The sequence below is a fragment of the Hyalella azteca genome, unplaced genomic scaffold (genome assembly GCF_000764305.2).
Source record: "Hyalella azteca isolate HAZT.00-mixed unplaced genomic scaffold, Hazt_2.0.2 contig14034, whole genome shotgun sequence".
In the NCBI taxonomy this organism is placed as follows: Eukaryota; Metazoa; Arthropoda; class Malacostraca; order Amphipoda; family Hyalellidae; genus Hyalella; species Hyalella azteca.
The window spans coordinates 222,289-243,835 of NW_025943934.1; the positions used below are offsets into that span (position 1 = coordinate 222,289).

Here is a 21,547-nt window from a genome sequence, read left to right on the forward strand (position 1 = left end):
AAGTTAGTGTTAGATTGTTTGATGTGACTATGACTATATATTTATGAATTTGATTTAAAGATATGACTCGTTTTCTACTATCTGTGATGTACAATGAGAAATATTCTAAGATGAAAAGTGGAGTAATAATAAGTCGATGCGTATAAGCATATTGCACGTCAAGATAACATTGTGCTTAAAAAATGAATTTCTGATGAATTTTAGATTGCACAAAAAGCATGGACGTATATCAGTCAGCTTTAGGAATAAATTGCAAAAACTATAAGAATGTTCTCGACTCTTGATAAGATTGTGCTTGACTGTGTCACAGATAGAAAATAATAAAATCTTGATTAGGCGTTCAGCACATTTACTTCAAAATTACCGCACATTCACAATCGATGCTAACGCGTTTATTATCGAATTTTTCGATAGCACTTGTAGTCAGAAGGGTAGGATGAATCAGGCAGGGAAACACGGCTGTACGGTGCGCAAGACTGGCAGACATACGGTCGTGCAAGATCACAACTTGCATCGTTGAAGTAACCAGCCCAAATTTCCAAGCATTGTTCATGGCGCTGCAAATTGTCAGGCTGCTCTGACTTCCAATCCAAGTACCTCACTGACTGGCCTGTCCGGAGACATAGGAAAAAATCATTGTATTTTTCGCTGAACTCAGGCAGGCGATTTGAAGCTATAGGGTTGACATCAATGTAAATCTTAAGCATGATTGACTTGATTAAGGTAGGACACAAACTTGATATCATCTGGTTGACATTTGAAAGAATAACATATAAACCACAATAATAATTTAGGCTTGATTTTGTCTTTTAAACCTGGCCTGATTGATGTTGACGGTCCATAGATTATTGTAATTTGGCCTCACAGACACACATACATGTTCTCACTTTAGACACTAATTATTTTCCGTTTTGCAAAACAGTATTTAAACAACCACAATCAAAACAATTTATATGAGTTTTTTAACAGATGTTTTTGAATTAAAAAAGTCTGATAATATACACAATTACTCTGATGAGATAATTACAATGAAATAAATAAACAATGCCTACATAGTTCAGAATTAGGTAGTTTTTTAGAATTAAAAATTATATATGAATTGATTGAATTAAAATATCTTGATTAAAATATCTATATCTCTTAAAATATCTTGAGTGCTTTGAGTTTTCCGAATGGGAAGTAAATTTACGTACATACTATGTATTCTAGTCTATGAGTATTTTAACGCTCGAACAAAGTGACGGAGTGAGTGTAGATTTATTAGAAGCAGACATTCAGCAATCTTGTTATTGTTGAGGTGTCGCTCGTAATCAATGAATGATCAGGAGGATCGAAACTGGGTTGATCAAGAGTTAATTAACGATCACTGTAATTAAAAAACAAGACATTGCATGATTAATTTAAAACGACTAATTGAATTACCTCCGTAGTCCGAATAAGGGCCGGAGGTGACCACTTGTCCGTTGCGATCGATGGCATCAAGCCCGAGCCATAAATTTTCAGCCCAGTTCGAGACAGAACGAATATTGTACGCCTCATTCCAGTTCTGAGAATATATCATAATTCCCAAAGTTTGAGGAATCTTAGGAAGTTTCCTACTTTCACTTAATTACTAAATTGATTAAATAAAATAAATTATTTTTATTCCTTAATTAATTTTATAAATTAATTTCATCCACTTCCTGGCTTTTACCTTTCGCGAATACTGTAGAAAAATGACGATATAAGCTCAAAGAACTAACATAAATCAAACTAATATTGCTCTGCAATCACAATGTAAAGTTACCACTACCTATATATTCATCATCCCTTGTAATAAAATCTCACGTACTTTCAAAAATTAGTTACGACAGAAAACATAAATCATTCGAAAACATGAATCACTCACGGCCGGCACTGCGAGGTAGCCGCCCCAGGCTCTACAGTTGGAATAGGCGATGGCGTGAGGGAGGCCGCCGGAGTGGTAGATGTATGTCATCACTACATCGATGTGGTTTGAGCTGTACAGGGAATATGGTTCTGTGGCGAAACAACATTTGATTATTAATAATATTCGCATATACAGGCTTTCGTTGTTTCATGTAAGTGAAAATGAATTTTATTAGTTGTCTCATGTTCGAAGAATCAGTGAGTGGCTTGGCGTTAGATTTACTATTTATTAATAAATAATGTTAATAATAATATAATAATGATCCGAAATAAATAAATAGAGGCAAAATTTATTCAAATTTCTGAAGTTCGTAGATGTCTTTTACGCCATAGACCAAATGGGTCAGATGTTGTCAAAAATTCCTTAAGAAAGCATCTGAAAAATAATCTATTTAAATATTCTCCTCTTATGCCGAAAGTAGGTAAAAACCTATACAACAGTCACTTTTATGATGCACGCTGTCCAGCCAATCCTCTGTCCTCTGCTGTGTCCTATTAACCAAAAAAAAGTTTATGCAAACATGACGAGCTGATGAGTAATAATGATGATAATATTGATAATAAAAAAAAGTATATTAACATTAATAGTAATAACAATCAATATATAATAATAATAATAATAATAATATTAATAATAATAATGATTAAAATATATTGTATTATTATTATTACCATAAAATCGGCCGATACTGACGAGTTGAAAACAGTGCGTGGAGTAAAAGTTTTGAGTGTGAAATTATCAACGATACACTGGAGGTTGTGGTAAAATGTACTTTAAATGAACAACGCATTTTTAATTTTGAAGCGAAATAAAGCGATTTATTTATTAAAATCAATTTTAAATTAATCTGTAAATTATCTCGAAAATATCATAACCGGGGTTAAAATGGAGGTTAAATTCTCCCTGGTGCATAATGCATGGTATGAATATTCAATTGTGCATCTACATAAATAATTAAAATATTATCTTGAAATTATTAAGTACCTATATCATCTTGTCTTCCAGCAAATACTACAAATTATACAGTACAAATTCTACTTTTATAAATGTACTCCTTAGAATTTTTAAATGAGAAAAAATTCTGCAATTGTGTTTGAAGAATTATTTATTTTATAATCGACCTTAGTGTTATTTAAGGTGATGCACGGAATTAGAAACACAGTTTTGTACGGAATTGGAAACAACAAGTACGAGATATACGAGCCACTCACTGTGCAGCACACAGAGCTTGGTCGACCGTGAGTAGCAGAACCCCAGGCACTCCTGCTTGGCAGCGTTGCACTTGGCTGAGCAGTGTGTCTGTTCAGAGAATAAAACACAATTTAATGAAGAAAATAATGGTTTTCAAGAAAACTGATTATACTTGGGGGATAATCGGAGTATTTTTAGCGCTTTTTCTCATTTATGGAAAAAATGCACTATTGTGCTCGTAATGTCCGTCCGTCCGTCTGTCTGTCCGTCCGTCTGTCCGTGACCTCAAGTTTTCGTCGACGAGAAAATGCGCTCTCTGTCACTCACTGCAGTGAGTATACTGAGTTATATTTTTGAAACATTTCTTGAATATGATAACAAGAATTACTGTGAAAACTAATAAAACACACTTTAACGAAGAAAATAATGGTTTTCAAGAAAACTGATTATCCTCGGGCGATAATCGGAGTATATTTTAGGTATTTATAAAAAATGATAACGAGGAATACTGTAAAAACTTTAGCAAGCTCAGTTGACATGTTTAGGAAAAAGTAAAATTGCAGGGTCTTATAAGGATATGAATTTTTTCCGAGTTTTAAGGGAGAAAAGGGAAGAAATATAGAGTCTGCAAGTGATTAATAACGTTCGCCGTCTAATAATGAGTCTTAGATAGAGTCAAAACAAACTTTAAGCAAAAAATATTGAGCCTGTGTTCTTGCAGGTCACTAATATAACCCTCGCCTTGTCATTCTATAATTTCACGTAAGTTCTATCTATATATATTTATATATAATATATACATATTTAATTAAACTTTAAAAAATTGAAAAAACTGTTGAGCGCATCCATCTCACATAGGGTATAGAGCTGGATGCGCCTTCGGCCGTTCAAACAGTCTTACTTAAATTGTAATTATTTCTGGTAAGATTTTGAGAGTTAACCGTTTACCCTCTACCTCCATACATATATCACTATCCGGGAATATAACTTAAATATAAGTTAAATTATACGTAAACTACTGACTATAGAAGTTAAATCATCAGTTAAAGTTAATATAAGTTAAATAATACGTCTACTTTTGAGTTTAGCAACCTAAAGACAGTTGTCCGATATAGAGAACATCTTAAAGTGTTCTTACACGACAGTAACCATTAATGCGTCATTTTGCGCTCGCTAGCAACATATCCTCTTTGGGAAGTAGGCTTTTGACAATATTGCTAAGGCTTATCATCTTCAACTTATCATGGATGAAAGCAGTGGCGAGCTAGAAAGCTTTGATTTTTTAAATGGGGTTTTTATGCATCAAGGTCATGTTTAGTATCTTTGGTTTCTCCCCCAACCCTATAATGAATTTGTTTTATAAATAAATGTGTTATTCAATGTCACTAAGAGAGAGACCCGTCACTCCATTGTACTTATTGTCTATCACTGAGAGTGAACAGCCGTCAGGAGATTGAATCGCATAACATTTGTGAGAAAAAAAATGATAGATTCCTGCATTTTCAGTTGAATTTATCATTTTCAAATGATAACATTTAAAAGCATTTAAAATGAAAATATAATGAAAATTTAATTATTATTTCATGAAATACTACACGGGTCGTTTAGAGTCAATATATAATTCGTATATAAAGTTGAAAAATTCCATATTTCCTTAATTCCAGATATTTACAATACTTATTCTTCGGACGGAAAATAAGCGGAAGCTTTCAAACTGAACTTACTAATGGCATAAATAATAATGATGGTATGTTTTTCAAGTCGTTGAATCTTGTTACAGCACATTTTTTCGTTATCTGATTGTTTATTCGTTCTCATTTTATAACGATAATGTTCATAATAGAATATACTAACAAAATTTTAGCTGTTTCCCTGATCGATGCTCCATGTGAGTGACTCGTATATTAATGACTTATTGTGATGACGAATGTTCCTCCTGAGGGACATGTTATACATCTTTTAATGATGCCGTGAAATTTAAAAAACGGTATAGCCGTATAGATATGATATTATTGCATCCCAAATAACATAAAAATAATGAGTTGAAATATATTTATTCATGATTTCGTATTTCAGGCGGTAGAGGTTCAAAATAATAAACCAGTTACTCTCCAGCCTCGTGGCATTCTACTGCTGAACTGGGTGACATTTATGCCTATATGGTAATAATATATTGGCTAGGATTCCATATGTAATCAATTAGTAACGCATTAAGTCACCAGCCTCGCCCCCGGCTCCTGCTACCCTGGATTTAAAACATACTTACTTGGAATATAATCACACATCGGGTTGAAATTAACGTAATCAAGTAGTAAGGCAGTGACTTGCCGGACTCGTGACTTTCTCCTTCCCTGGGTTCAAGACATTCTTATTTTGATTGTGATCATATATCGAGTAGTATTTAATCGATTAAATAGAATCCTACTCGCAGTAACTCACCAGACTGGCAACCTTTTCCTGCCCTGGGTTTAAGACATTCTTACTTTGATTATGATAATAGATCGAGTAGGATTATATTTAATCAATTAGTAACGCGGAAATTCACTAGACTAGCCACCTTCTCCTGCCCAGGTTTTAAGACATTCTTACTTTGATTATGATAATAGATCGAGTAGGATTATATTTTATCAATTACTAAAAGAGTAACTCACCAGACTGGCAACCTTCTCCTGCGGCCCTGGGTTCTTGCATGTTTCGTAGATGCGCTGGAAGAGCGTGTCTACCTTGACAGCTTCTGACCAGCAGACCAGCCGTCCCATGGCGAGCCACGCGATCACGTGGACTCGCAACAACATTTGTAGGTATTATAGATACAAGAGCAGTCTATAAAAAGCTTTAAGAGAGGAATATTCTACAAATTTTAAACGTATAAAACTTATTTTTATTTCAAATTTGTTTAAAATAGTAGAAATGCAAGATAGTAAATAAAATGTTAAATGTATATAAAATAGTAAATAAATTTAAATGTGTTTAAAATAGGAAATAAGTTATATGGTATTATGATTATACAAAAATTGCAGAGAAATTTCTGCTTTTACTTATTGGTTGAATATATCAGTGACTTTGAAATTAGGAAAAAAAGGATTAGAACTTATATCGAGACCAAATTTGATCGCTAATTTATCCGATATTTATCCACAGTTAATAAATAAATAAGAGGTTGTGCTGAAAACAATAATTGATTAAATTTAGGTTTTTTACATATTTCAATTAGCCCCTTGTTAAAATATAACCATGCTGTGCCAATATAAGTACATGCATATTTATTTAACAATCTATTTCCATTTGTGTAGTGTCTAGTATCAAAAGCTGGGAGAACTCTGCACGTCAGTTAACGAGTCATTGCCGGAACTGAGAAGCATTTTGCATTTCCCTATTTATACCCGTGGCCTAATCAGCTCATTGATCAGCTCATTGATTTAGCAACAATAGTCAAACTTATCTAATTTACGTTCTGCATATGATAGAGCTAGCCCAATTCAATAATCTTAAAGATCGGATGATCATAGAGAATATTGTTAAGACAGCGATAAATCTGTGTGAGTAATCATATAGAGTTTATGTGCAGAATTCTGTGTTAGAACGTTTAGATTCACTGGTCAGATCAGTGCGATTTAGTAGCCTTCGCTGCAATTAGTAGCTTGTGATCCGTTGAAACAATATTGCCGGGATCTATAGTCGGAATTTAGATTAACTATGAATCGAAAATGATGGAGATAAGATTTTCGCCAACTCACGTGTGTAAAATAAATTAGAATTTCCGGGAAATTTATGGACTGTATGATACGTTAGCAAAAGAATGAATGAACTGAATTTAAATACAAAATTATGAATTTTTCTCAAGTCTCCTAGTGATGCTTCTATTATATCAGTTTTTTATGTATTTATAGCAGAAGTCCATATATTGGATAATAAAACGAATGACTTTATCTTGCGGTATATAATATTGGCTCTCCATTCTGATACTTTGGTTCACAAACAAAGAAACTTGCACTTAAATAAGTGAGAGAGATTTTGACTGAATAGCGATGAACTTTTTGCCATTGCATGTGGCCGCTTGCACGGCTACACGGCTACACGGCTACACGGCTACACGGCTGCACGGCTACATGGCTACACGGCTGCACGGCTACACGGCTACACGGCTGCACGGCTACATGGCTACACGGCTACACGGCTGCACGGCTGCACGGCTACACGGCTGCACGGCTACACGGCTGCACGGCTGCACGGCTGCACGGCTGCACGGCTACACGGCTAGCGGTAGCTGGGAGCTGCCGGAATATTTACAGAAAAACACGTGCATGTTGGTGGATTCAGAAATTTTGTAGGTACAGAGACGCAGGCAATTCAATATATTGAAAGTTAATTTCAGTTAGAATGTCAGATAGAAAATAACATGGCATTTTTTAATATATTTGTGGTTGATATTACAACTTATTGATTTTCGAAACATTGGACAGTGTATATTCCGGCCCGCAGGGCATATAATATTGGCTCTTCATTCTGAGACGCTGGTGCACAAACTAAGAAGCATTAAAAAAATACATGCATTATTACTATTGATTGCATTATTTATACACGTGCGATTGATGACCAGAGAATTCGTTGATTTATATTATCAGGGAGTGAAACAATTCTTCAGATGACGGTAGATTGAATGGAAAGTTTCAGGAAGTAGTTTTTGTTTATTAACGACTTTTCGAATGCAACAAACATTCATTTTCAAGTTAGAATAAGCATTAAATATTGAAATTTTGGTGATACGTACATAATATAGGGTAACATGGGGCAGCGAGCCCACTGCGGGTCACGGGCCCATAGCGGGTTTCTCGCTAAGTATGGCAGATATTGGTCCGTGTTCTCTAACAAAACAAAGAACCACCTCGTATCAATTAAAACTTCATCAAAAATTTAGTTTAAAAAAAGTGGGGGGCGCGCTGCCCCACGTTGCCCTATGTAAATAGGATACAATAGTAAAATTTTTGACCAAAAATTATTCTGAAAATTCTTTCAGAGTTCAGACAAATCCGGTAGTCAGAAAATAGATAGCAGGAGTCCAATCTGTAGAGATGAAGAGTTCAGCTATCGCCGGTCGGTTGCTGTCGGGCCACTGTTTGCTCACGATGTTGGGGCCATGCTTTCACACTCGCTAAGTTAACGTAAGTATTTACGCGCTATTTTCTTGTCTATGATTGGTGGATTTGCTTGAAAGGCCGTCAATGATTGGCTGATGAACTTACGATCTCATAACTTTTTTGAAATTATGGGCCCTGGTGAGTTCCTCCAGCACAATGCGAGTGACAGTCTGGTTGTGAGCTTGTTTCATGTGGTTCACTTGCCCCCCTTTGAAGTGCCCCTCCAGTTCGCCAACGTATGAATTTTTCTTGTGGACATTCAAGACGTAGTTAACTTCCTGGAATATTCGTTCCCGTATTCGGGTGAAGAGTTGATGGATGATGTAATGTACAGTGGGAAGTCACACACCTGCGCTGGTGCAGGTACTTAGGCAGGTCTCCCATCACACTGCATTATTACCAATTATCAGTCGAGAAGATGAAGAGCTTCATAATTTTCTTGGCCCTTGCGGCTGCGTTATCTTGCGTCGTCGGCCAGATCATCGGTAAGAATTTTTCTTATGTATTTTTAGTATTTTTTGATGGATATATCCACATGATTATCATGCTACCAAATTTAATTTTTACAGAGCATTCTTCTTATTGAGATAACCATGCAAATTTTTTTAATAATATCTGTAAACTTCTGATCCGATATTGATTTAGATAAGTACTCCCTCAATAAAAAATATTCAAATTATTGTTGATGTAATGGAATTCGTTGTCTTTTATAAGCACCAATTGTTATTCACTTTATCCTAGGTATTTTTTAAATCGGTTTTTGATAATCGCATCAATAATACATTTCGTCGTAGATGGCGTTTCTCGAATTGGCGTTATTCGAAAAGTTTTTAATGTAACGTGCTTCTTTCAAATGAGTGGCCTAACGATACGATACACGCGTGCTCTCGGATAATGATAATTTAAAAAATATGTGCTATTTTTAGGACCAGATAGAATGCAACTATGGAATGCATATCGCAGAACTTAGACAAAAACAAACGATCTGAAATTGAATTAAAAACAAATATTTTAATTCCCGGTGCTGGTATCACATTAACGCATCGATTAGCTTTATAATTTCAGTCCATTCAGCATTTTGATATCAGCCATTCGGATCAGCTGGAAATTTAATTCTAGATTTTCAAATAAGAAACTGGTTTAAATTTAAGATGATTGCAATCAAAATAAATGTAATCTAAGATAATTGCCGGTTGATGTCAAATCACGTTCCTCTCGCTTACTTAAATTATGTTTATAAGTTTCTAGGATAATATTTTATGTCTTTGCATGTGTTATTAAAACTGCGGTAATCATGATATGAAAACTTGACTTCAAGTTACGGAGAACTTCTCTAGCTTATATCGGCACTACTGTATTTTGGTCGGTCTTTCCTGCTATGAACCACAAGTTCTAGTATGCCACCAGATGATCTAAATAACAAGTTCACCAAGAACTTTAAATGCAAAGATATGACCAAACAACTTGGCCACTTCTTCATCGAATGAAAGACCACTCGAAGTCGGAGTTTTCCGACTGAATGAATTTGCTCTAAAAGATTAGTACGAATTGTTATCAGTAGTTATGTTACCACTGACACTTCTTCTTATCAGACTACCCAGATTTGCGGTACCTCAAGGCGTACACATCTACTGATCCTCATGCAACTCCCGCTCACGAGTTCCTCGACTCCTGCCCTGACCTGGGCGTCCTCGGCCTGGATAATGTCATCAAACGAGTCTGCGTGACGGGATAGTGAGCATTTATTCTTTAAATTCTGATGAAATTTGTGTGATAACTACTGAGCAGTGAGGACAAGTAGACTAGTAGTGGGACAAGCCAACATTCGGCTATCTACCTTGCATGCATATTGCAGCAAATAAGACCTATAAGTTCTGAGTCTTTTTGCAAGCCGAACCAAACTGTTGTTCGGACTGCGAATAACTTCACGTGAGTAGCTTCTTCTAGACATTTGTTGCTGGTACTGAAAGAAATTGAGATCGATATCACCTTCGGCCACCGATATCATGTATAATAATATTGCTGCACGTATGAAGTTCGAAAGTACGTATTGAATTTTGATCCACTTGACGCAAAGAGATAGTAAAATAAAGGATGAAACATTTACTCCGATGTGTCCTATTGGTCAGAGGCCCGTTGATCGGAGTCCCATTGATCAGAGTCCTGTTGATAAGAGTCCTATTGATCAGAGTCCCGTTGATCGGAGTCCCGTTAATCTGTGTTCCGTTGATCAGAGTCCCGTTTATGAAAAATAAAACCTGAGGCGGCTAAGCACCGATTTTCATTATTAAGGCCTTGGTCATCTTTATTATTTCATGTATTGTAGTTAATCTAACCATACAACACATCATTCCTAAAAACATCTAAATGACATGAGGTGCTTGTAGCTACACCCGAATCTGTAACGTCAATTCAGGGATAGCCTATTCAATATTAATCCGTATTCCGTTAAGGTAGCTCGGGAATTTCGGTCACTTCGGAATTTCGGAAAGTATTTTTCAGATGATAAATTAATCATTGATTATTCAGACGATTTGCTATCAGTTTTTTTGATAATAAACTCAAAAAAATTCGCACTGATCTATAAGTGATAATGATTCGTAGAAGTTATTCGTCATGAATGCTTGATTTCTTAATCAATAGGAATCATTTATTAATTAATATTTATCGGGTATTTTCTTTTCAAATTATCAAATAAGTAATAAAGAAACAACAACATTTGATGTAATTGTAATTCTTGATATTTATTTGTAGCATGCTACATTTCTTCTATTCTCCCTTCAGTTGGATCCTGTACTCTGAGATATCTTACGATAATGAAGCGAATTACATTCGCGGTGTCAACTACTGCTACACCTTGTCTACATCTGCATCTGTAAGCCTAGGATAGCATCGACGATAGAAATTTATCCACTCGAAACATAAGTATTCAAGAGACAAAATGTTATGGGTAAAACATATTCTTTTATATTAGCTACTGTGCAACTCGTCTATCTCAGCATCTGTAAGCCAAGGATAGCAACGGGGATAATACTTTATCTATTCAATACTTTTCACTGTCATAGTATTTACTTTTATATCAGCTGCTATTTAACTTGTCTATCTTAGCACCTGTAAGCCTAGGATAGCATCAGGATAACACAATATTTCCATAATACTTATTTTGTTGAAAATATTAACTTTTATATTAGCTGCATATACAACGTATACACCTCAGCATCTGTTGAGCCTATACAACAATGAGGATAACACTATATTTTCAATACTTATTATTGTGATAAATAGTTAAAAAAAATGCTTTTATATCAATGTGCATCACTTCTACTAAACATTTGTCTCTCAGATATCTTCTCTGCGGTATGCGGGCAGCCCATATGGCATGGACGACGTATATTTCAACCTCTACGAGTCATCGTTTTTTGAAGGGAACGAATTTAAGGGCAACACAAATACTGAAACCGTCGTGGAGTTGGACATGAAAGTTTCCTCCTTGATTGTCAGTGGACAATCGCCGTGGACTTTCTTCACGTAAATACATCTTTAAAGAGGAAGTACACTTACCTCAGAAATTTGAAATATTTTACTTTCAACTCGATGTTGCTCGTTCTGCAGTGTTTAGCAAATTCAACTGATTGGTGATTTGTGCCTCTACATATTCTGTTCAATTTGAAGTAAAAAAATTAAGCAGTTAAAATACTTATACATGGAAACCCGGTCAAGAGGTTCGACACACGATCGTCTAAACTAATAATACTCGTACGTACCTCATGAATCTAGGATACGTTCCTCAATAGGAGGATACGTGTCTTTGGAAGCGAGGATATGTGCTTCATGAGTCCTGGATACGAGAATCGCAGGAAAATCACGTTTTTCATGAAAATAGAATACTGGTCTCATGACGCGAACATTTGCGCATTTCAAAAGTAGGACACCAGGTTCGTATTGAGAGAGCTACTGCATAACAATAAAAAAAACGAACCTCATTAAGCTAGGCTTCGTGCCTTGCAGGAGAAAATAGCCCTCACAAAGAGAAGGTTTATGGATTCTAAAAAAGCGGGTACAGGCCTCTTGGAACGAGGATAAGGAAGTCACGAATGCTAAGGTCTTACTGTATATTGTTTTCAGGGGACTCAAGTTCACCGGCCAGTCCGCGTGCGTTCATCCCGAATACCAGGCTACCGACAACGGCATTTCTATGCACTATAACTACGTACTATCGGTAAGAAAAATCTGCAGATGTCCACGTAAGCTTTGTGCTGTTTACTTAAAAACCTCTGTAGCTGTTTGGACAGTCGCTTGAATATTAATTCTCCCTTAAAATAGATCAACTGGGAAATGTTCAAGAATCTATAATAGGTGGAATCAGTGGGTCTAAAGAATTTACTTGAATGAATCAACAGCTGTAGAATAATGAACGGAATTGGNATATTGATAGGGACCATACCTGCGTTTAGGGCAGAGATAGGTCCTGCTGCTACGGAAACCTCGGCAGAATTTTCTTAACATGAGAGTTGAGTGACAGAGTGTATTACTGTTGTAGAATATATTTTTTATTGTGCCAAAGGAAGTGCATTGTGAGATTTCAGATAAATCTTTTGTTCTATTAAAAATTTCTCAACATTCGTGTCTCTAAAATGTTTAAATGAAGTGTTGTCAGATATACATATAACGCCTGAGGTAATAGAGAGTTTTCGGTAACATGTAAAATATAATTCATCTACTCCGAACTGAAAAGATTGTGCTAGTCAAATCAAATTATCAAGATTTATTCTTGATAATTTTATATCCCGGTATCTGAATTATGGTTAACAGATCCACACGTTTTCAGCCAAAATTTCAAATTTGACCACTCGTGACGGCGAAAATTAGGCGCACCTTCCTGGACAAGACATTACTCGCCTGCGCGGCCGCTCGCTATGGAGCATCAGACTTCTCTAGATCGTGACCTACCTGGGTCAGGACATATCTAGATCGAAACTTAATTGGTGCAGGATATATATAGGTCGAGACCCATCCAGGTGCAGGACATACCTAAATCGAGACTTACCTAGGTGCAGGATATATCTAGATCGAGACCTATCTGGGTGCATGACATACTGGATCAAGACCTATCTAAGTGCAGGACCTATCACGGTCGAACCTTATCTAGGTGCAGAGCCTATCTAGGTCGAGACCTATCTAGGTGCAAGACCTATCTAGGTCGAGACCTATCCAGGTGCAAGACCTATCTAGGGCGAGACCTATCCAGGTGCAGGACCTATCTAGGTCGAGACCTATCCAGATGCAAGACCTATCTAGGTCGAGATCTATCTGGGGTCAGGACCTATTTAGGTTGAGAACTATCCAGGTGCAGGACCTATCACGTTCGAGACCTATTCAGGTGTGGGACCTATCTACGTCGAGACCTTTCTAGGTGCTAGACCTATCTAGGTCGAAAATCTGGGTGCAGGAACTATCTAAGTCGAGACCCATCCAGGTGCAGGACCTATCTAGGTCTAGACCCATCCAGGTGCAGGACCTATCTTCGTCGAGACCTATCCAGGTGCAGGACCTATCTAGGTCGAGACCCATCCAGGTGCAGGACCTATCTAGGTCTAGACCCATCCAGGTGCAGGACCTATCTAGGTATAGACCCATCCAGGTGCAGGACCTATCTAGGTCGAGAAGTACGGTAGCAACGTTGCGGCAATTTAGACAACGTTAGACACAGCCTATGGCTCGGTACTGGGGCAGGGGTTATTGCAGGCATTATCATCCGCTGCTCGTCTCCTCGACTACGACAATTTTTGACTTAGTTTATAGTTCACAAAAATTCCTACATGCTGCGATGTCGATGTACACACATACGACACCATTCTTCATTGGATTTATAAGATGCAACGTTGGATTCCACAAGATTAACCTATCCAGGTGCAAGACCTATCTACGTAGGTCGAGACCTATCCAGGTGCAGGACCTATATAGGTCGAGACCTATCCAGGTGCAAGACCTATCTAGGGCGAGACCTATCCAGGTGCTGGACCTATCACGGTCGAGACCTATTCAGGTGTGGGACCTATCTACGTCGAGACCTTTCTAGGTGCTGGACCTATCTAGGTCGAGAATCTGGGTGCAGGAACTATCTAAGTCGAGACCCATCCAGGTGCAGGACCTATCTAGGTCTAGACCCATTCAGGTGCAGGACCTATCTAGGTCTAGACCCATCCAGGTGCAGGACCTATCTAGGTCGAGAAGTACGGTGGCAACGTTGCGGCAATTTAGACAACGTTAGACCCAGCCTCTGGCTCCGCACTGGGGCAGGGGTGTTGCAGGCATTATCGTCCGCTGCTCGTCTCCTCGAGTACGGCGATTTTTGACTTAGTTTATAGTTCACAAAAATTCCTACATGCTGCGATGTCGATGTACGCACTTAAGACCCCATTCTTCCTTGGATTTATAAGATGCAACGTTGGATTCCACAAGATTATTAAATTTTGCTTCACTAGCATGAAGCAATCAAACACAATCTTGAGCCTGAATTCTTTCTGCCTCTTAATTTTATTTCATCACTCTTTTTCTTAGCCAATTCTTGTCTCCTCTTAGTTTTTCCTCTAATTTGATTTATTTATAGATTCTACTTGTACAAATAATTAAAATATTTTTTAAATGGATTTGAAGGAAGAGTGGAAATCTGTCGGGCAGCACCAAGCTATCTGAAAATTATAACATACAGAGTGTAGGCAAAATATAGGAAACCCAGTAATTAACAATTAACATCAACTCCTCAATTAATTATTACTGTCGACTGAAGCACATGTAATCCGCAGGGTAGGCCGAATTAGGCAGCGAAACACAGCTGTACGGCACAAAAGACTGGCAGACGTACGGCCTCAATATCGAGCAGTCATTGTCGTTGAGTCCGTCCGCAACTTGCTCCAAACACTGTTCTTTGCCCCAAGAGTTATCAGGCTGACCAGGGCGGTAAGGTAAGTACTTCGGGGTTTGACCTGACCAGAAAAATGACGTTGAATCGCACAATTTGTTGCTTGATGTATTTTTCAACCATTATTGTTATTTAGAATTGGATGAGTAGCATCTATGTATATCATTTGGATGATTCTAATCAGCAAAAGTGAAGTTTGATAATTTTTATGTTGTTTAGGGTAACGTTATGGAGTGGACTAACAAGGATTCATTAATATATGGTCTACACAAATATTTTTAAATAAAATAACGCATTCAAAAAATTCGAATATTAAATTAAAGTTGAATGGCTTTCCTTCTTGCTGATACAAAATTTATGAATTTCAATGGCTTCATCAACATCTTAACGATGCTTCCAGGTAAAACAATATACCTTAATTATCTCTAGATTTCAACTTGAACAATTTATTTTTGAATTATTATCTGGCATCAGCAGACATTTAAATATTATTAGTTCATTATCTTTCTGGAGTCAAACAGAATGATCAACTTCATAGGAAGGTTGAAATGAGATGGAAAACCGACTCAAGATCGGTGAAGTCCAAGAAATTCCAGTCTTGTCCCTGCACATATTGTTAAATATATCAAATCTTTTCTTTTTTTTCAGAGACCAGCTAATGATTGTAGCAAGGATGTATTTATTGATGATTGTACATATCAAATAACTCACCTCCGTTGTCGGCTGGGCCACCGGAAGTGAGAAATTGCCTATTGCGTCCGACAGCATCAATTCCTATCCAGATGGAGCTTGCTGAGCCTGATGCCGTACGCAAATCTGCCGCTTCCGACGCATTCTGGGATAGAATATTTTTGTTTGAAGCTTGTGAGAGCTTATGTTAATCCGACGGAATGAAAAGTATACATGATAAATTTTTCAATATTTTAGAAGGTTCAGTTTCTTCATGCTCTAGAACCGAACCCAAACGGGAAAACTCTACAAAAAAACTTCCTCATTGGAATAAGTGTGTCTAATGCTGAATAACATATTTGTAATAAATAAGTAATAAGCAGCATATTATGCATATTAGAGCACGAAACGAATTTAGATATTTGTAGAATTATTATCGCCCCGAACAGTTGTTGTTGTTGTAAATGCCCATCCTGATAGTGGCGACTAGGTAAGGGAGGGGGTGATATGTCAGTTTTTCCGGGCACTTGGTGCCCCTGATAGTTCTACGACCATCACTGGCTCGCTGACCCGCCAGAACCATTTTTTGCATTACACAACACACTGGACAAGCCAGGTACCCTGGACAAGCCAGGTAAACTGGACAATCCAGGTACCCTGGACAAGCCAGGTACCCTGGAGAGGCCAGGTACCTGGACAAGCCAGGTACCCTGGGCAAGCCAGGTACCCTNCCTGGACAAGCCAGGTACCCTGGACAAGCCAGGTACCCTGGACAAGCCAGGTACCCTGGACAAACCACGTAACCTGGACAAGCCAAGTACCCTGGACAAGCCAGGTACCCTGGACAAGCCAGGTACCTTGGACAAGCCCCGAACAATAATTTGTCTCACGGCCGGAACGCCGAGGTAGCTGTTCAAACCCCTGCACTTGTAGAAGCCAGAGGAGTGAACGGCAGCGGGGTAGTAAGAGTAGCTTCTCATGCCGACGATCAGCGCGGAGTTCGCGAGGTCTGAAGATTCTTAAGAAATTAATGGAGTTTATTTAATCTCAAAATGACGGTCTATAATTGATTCAATCCAATGTTTTTAAACTAGGCAGTACGATTACAGAACGATTATTATGTAGTTTTTATTATCAGCTTAATTTTAGCTACAAACATCAGTCTTCTAACTGGAAAATATCTTCTCAATTGGAATTGTAAATATTTTTCTCTCAAAAAAATTTTCTCCCGCGTAATGTATAAATATTAGAACTTCTTATCGCTGTATGAGAGATATAGAAAATAATATGATCCACTAATTTGATTCCATACTTCAGCAAAATAATTGCTTTACATGCTATTAATACCAACGTGAATTAAATTTTGCGGGAGCAACATTTCATTTGTTGTTCATGCATGAGAGTTGACTGAAAATATAGATTTTTGTAGAATAGGTATTAATGTAATCGAGAATAAAGGTTAGCTATGGTTTGTCGTCTATGATGTGGGTGAGATACGTGTTTTCTTCATCGTAGATTCGGTGTTACTCCTATTAAAAGTTTTCAATAATTTTCATAAATATACTGTAAAATTAGCTTGTGCACTGTATAAAAAATACATCATTCAAAATTCGGTTTGTTCACAGAAACCGTCCTAGGTGAGAAAACAGTGATGGGAGATTCCATTAATCTACGCGAATGCACGCACTCCTGTTCTAATTATGACAGTTCTAATCCAGAGGAAAAAATATGGAAGAATAAACGGTATGTAACAAAAATATCAAACATAAACTATGACACTGGACGTCGCTTACTGTGCAACACGCACGACGCGTTCGACGCTGAGTAGCAAAAGCCCAAGCAGTCTTGCTTGACAGCGCGGCACCTCGCTGAGCAGAGGATCTGAAGAAGAAACACAGAAATTAAACGGCGAAAATGATCGTTCTTGGTTTGTTTACCGGTGTTTTTACCCGCCATTTTTTTGTGCTTGTCGTGAAATGATCGCTCTTGGTTTGTTTACCGGTATATTTTACCAGCCATTTTTACAGCCATTACCCGGAAGATCGCTTCACAAAAGTAAGGTCATTAAAAGAATAATAGACTTATTTATTGAGTCAATTATAAGTAATAATCCGGTTATGACCATATTCTGTTCGTGGCGTACTTCCTTTAAAAACAAATTGCTCGTTTGTTTCTCCAATTCGAAAGCTGTGATTACTCGCAACACAAGGACATTTAGGCTCATTTTGAGGCACAGTTCAAAATGATAACCAGAGAAAAAAGGCGTAAATGTTTCATCACAATAACATCTGTTGAACAACATCATTTAATACACTCATTATTGAGAAATTTCAACCATATCTAAGATTGATACTATGCATAAAGATTCAGTATCATTGCGTTATCAACACTCCAGTTATCAACACTTGCCGAGTAATATTGTGCGGTGTGGGATTTTTTAGCAGAATGTTGCCGAATTCCAAGAAACTGTTCAAGGTTTCATCTCAGAAGTAAATAATATTTTCGATAAAAATTATGTAATTATTAAACTAAATCAGATTCGGTTTTATGAAGCGCAATCCAGTCTTTTCAGGGGAGTTCAATTGAGTAAATGAAACACGTAGAAAATTTTTTATATACAAGCAGTAGTATAGGAAGTACGAAAGCACGTAAGAACATATTTTGGCAGTCATTTTCGGGAATTAAAAATATGAGTACGTAAATTCGTACCTCTATAAAATTAAGCCTTGTGATTCTCGCTACTTAATGTCCATGCCAATCATATTGGATATCTATTCAGATCACGTGAATTGACCATACCTAACCACCTCCCGCAATAAATAAAACAATTAATCGTTAACAAGACAGCCAATTATAAAGAACTCACCAGACTGTCAGCAACGGAGTTGTTGATGATGTTCCCACAGGTTTGGTAGACACGTTTGAAGACGGCTTTATTTATTGTTCCAGAACTGCTAGCTAACCACACACCCACGAGCCATACAACCGCGTGGGTAAGTGACAACATTGTAGATAACTACCGAAATTCTTTCATTGTTTAAAGATATCCTATGAATCTACGGGGTTAATCCTGAGAAAAAGTAGAAATTGTACTAATGGGAGTGTTGTGTTTAAATATGATGTGGGTGTGTGAGTGACACTCCAGGAATTGCAAATGACATGTATATACCCATGCTGACGAATGATCCAAATAAGTCATACGATGCCCCGAATATTTCAGCCAAAAAGTAATATGTAGGTACCTGACCCTAAAGACCTCAATTCAACCGGTTGGTTAATATTTTATTGAAATTAAATGAAAAGTTCATTCACCGTGCATATAAGTGTTTGAAACAGAGGATGTTAACGAAGAACTAAGATGCTACTTGCTGGAATCGCAACGAACTTGTGTCATGACCAACGTCAGTCTCAAGCTTTTCTCAATTTCATTCTTCGGGGTTCATCATGGGTACTCCAATCATTCTTTAATGAATAACAGATTAGAACGTTCATCTGATCGATTGACCAGTAAAATATTTTTAGGTTTTCTGATACCTATGCTGAGGCTCGGTTTTATATTTTTATAGTTATATTGAGTTAGTATAATGAGTGAGGATAAATAGTGAGTTAACATAGTTGAATGTTCATTTTCGGAGAGCCCTGCTTATCAATTAACTGTACGCGAGAATGAACTAATGAACTGAATGCAAACTATAGCGCCTTATTAGTTATAGCTGTACAAATAAATTCATCCAACGTCTAAATTTGCATATAAAAACGTCTAAATTTATATTTTGCGGATTCTGATGATCAGGGAGACAGGGCAAAATTAACAACTGTAACTGGAGTAGCGACTATCAGTATAATATCTGATCATTCTTCCAGCCTGACATAATTTCCTGTAATATTGTAATTGAATATTCACGCCCGTGACCTTTTGTGCTGTTTCTTCAAGCTGTGGACAATCCAATCAATTGTCCCCAAATTCCACGCTGGCTACTGCACGAAAGATGTGAAAACTTTTAGGTATTTAGCTTGCTTTGTGTTCATTGAAGAAATATGAAGGAAGTGCAACGTATCAAATGATTGTAAACGTATCATATTCTAAATTTGTATATAAATCAACACGTACTTTGTTTGTAGCTTAAACTAATACTTTGTCAGGATGCTCTGGCTTTTTTACAAATTGTGGAAATTGTGCCTGATGCTACCAAAAAATTATGCTAAAAACTATAATTTTAGAACACAACCAAAAAATTAGGCCTATTACTGCAAGGGCAATCTGCAGTGGCTCTGCAGAAATAGGAGCTGTGCAGTGCGCAGTGCCATGTCCCAAATAGCCACCAATTTTCGAACACATGCATCGGGTGACGATTACCATCGATTTTGCAGGCCCATTAGTAAACCCATTGTGATCCCACTGTATGAACCCATGCCTAGGCCCATTAGTAGTAAATTATGCATGCAATACAAGCTATGATTTTTAGCACATTATATTATTTATGGAAAAAGCGCTATTGTGCTCGTCATGTCCGTCCGTGACCTCACGGACGGACGGACGGACGGACGGACGGACGGACGAGAAAATGCGCTCTCTGTCACTCACTGCAGTGAGTACTGATCTAATTTTTTAAGCGATGGTCTTTTTTAGAGATGTTCTACGATTCGAATTTGTACAAGATGTGTTGGAATTTCTGCAAGATTGTATATACGTTTTGCTGGCGTTTTTAAGCCTGGCACCGGGAATTCACTACATTCAACAATAAATACCGTGTTGAGATAATAATGGATCTGAAATTTTGTTCAAAATTTTGGCATCACGTTAATTAAAATTCAACGTGGATTAAAATACTAAAATTATTTTCGGAAAAGACACCGGGGTACATCAGTGGATTCTTTGTTGAGTGAGTTGAACACGGTAATTTCTTCAATAAAAATACACTCAGTTCAAGATTTTCGATAAAAGCAGATACAAATCGATGAAGGGATTCTCAAATCTCAAGGCATCTCTATCCCGAGCTACGCTAATAGGTTCTTTTAATTGTTACATGAATATTGTGTTTGTTCCGTTCGAAGCCTCGCTTGGTACCATGGATACAATCACATTATTTTATATACTCTGAGCAGCAGATATTACCACGATTAACTGCAAGGTCAGTCATTGAAATAGTAAAGTTTTTAATCGACAAACTCTTTGGCTTAAATTTTAAGAATATTGACAATATATTGTACTTCTGATATGCTGTCAATAAATTATGAATGATAAACCTACATTTATTTTCTAAAAATTTTTCATATTAATTTTTCTTTAAATATCAGCAAATTTTCTGAAGATTATTTTTACATTTCTGTAGAATTTTTACGTATGTTCTTTCCTCTTATTTATTTTTGAGCCATCCTTCCTACTTAAGTGAATATTTAAGGTACATTTTGTCAATAGAATTCCCATAATTTTCATAAAATTTTGTGAACATTCCATGCATTTTTGGTGATGGTAAGACTAGCTCTTTTAGTTGGACCAGTTGGTCAATCTGATCATATATTTTCTGGAATCTGATGAGTATTTTTCGGGAACGATCTTAAGCGAGTTTTTTATGTGGGTATGACCAACGTCTGAGCCGCCTACTGCTTCCGGGAGTTAAGAGTCGCATTTGCTTTGCTTAGAAATTCATTGCCAAGGCTTCGCAAAGTTGATCATCGCATGCGAAAGGCTGATTT

At 37.1% G+C, this 21,547-nt stretch overlaps 2 protein-coding genes across 2 annotated transcripts; one reads left to right on the plus strand and one right to left on the minus strand.

Moving 5' to 3' along the window:
• Positions 1 to 324: 324 nt before the first annotated feature.
• On the minus strand, positions 325 to 5,916 carry LOC108676253. The gene is made up of 5 exons (XM_018164306.1): positions 5,773 to 5,916; positions 3,142 to 3,229; positions 1,889 to 2,019; positions 1,423 to 1,546; positions 325 to 610 (listed from the first exon to the last, which is right to left on the minus strand). The coding sequence occupies exons 1-5, from the start codon at positions 5,914 to 5,916 to the stop codon at positions 396 to 398; spliced, it is 702 nt and encodes a 233-aa protein (XP_018019795.1). The 3' UTR covers positions 325 to 395.
• Positions 5,917 to 7,230: 1,314 nt separating this feature from the next.
• Positions 7,231 to 12,559, plus strand: LOC108676254. Its single transcript, XM_018164307.1, has 6 exons — positions 7,231 to 7,427; positions 8,623 to 8,744; positions 9,852 to 9,993; positions 11,044 to 11,134; positions 11,603 to 11,787; positions 12,385 to 12,559. Exons 1-6 carry the CDS (start codon positions 7,231 to 7,233, stop codon positions 12,557 to 12,559), a joined length of 912 nt encoding a protein of 303 aa, XP_018019796.1.
• The last annotated feature ends 8,988 nt before the right edge of the window (positions 12,560 to 21,547 follow it).

Bases quoted from the DNA above. Each gene is read 5' to 3' on its own strand.
- LOC108676253 (XM_018164306.1), bottom strand. From the start codon at position 5,916: ATGTTGTTGCGAGTCCACGTGATCGCGTGGCTCGCCATGGGACGGCTG. The intron at 3,230-5,772 runs GTGAGTTACTCT...TTCTCTGAACAG, and splicing joins AGGAGAAGGTTGCCAGTCTG to ACACACTGCTCAGCCAAGTG. The intron at 1,547-1,888 runs GTGAGTGATTCA...ATATATTCTCAG, and splicing joins GCTACCTCGCAGTGCCGGCC to AACTGGAATGAGGCGTACAA.
- LOC108676254 (XM_018164307.1), top strand. From the start codon at position 7,231: ATGGCTACACGGCTGCACGGCTACACGGCTACACGGCTGCACGGCTAC. The intron at 11,135-11,602 runs GTAAGCCTAGGA...TTTGTCTCTCAG, and splicing joins CCTTGTCTACATCTGCATCT to ATATCTTCTCTGCGGTATGC. The intron at 11,788-12,384 runs GTAAATACATCT...TATTGTTTTCAG, and splicing joins TCGCCGTGGACTTTCTTCAC to GGGACTCAAGTTCACCGGCC.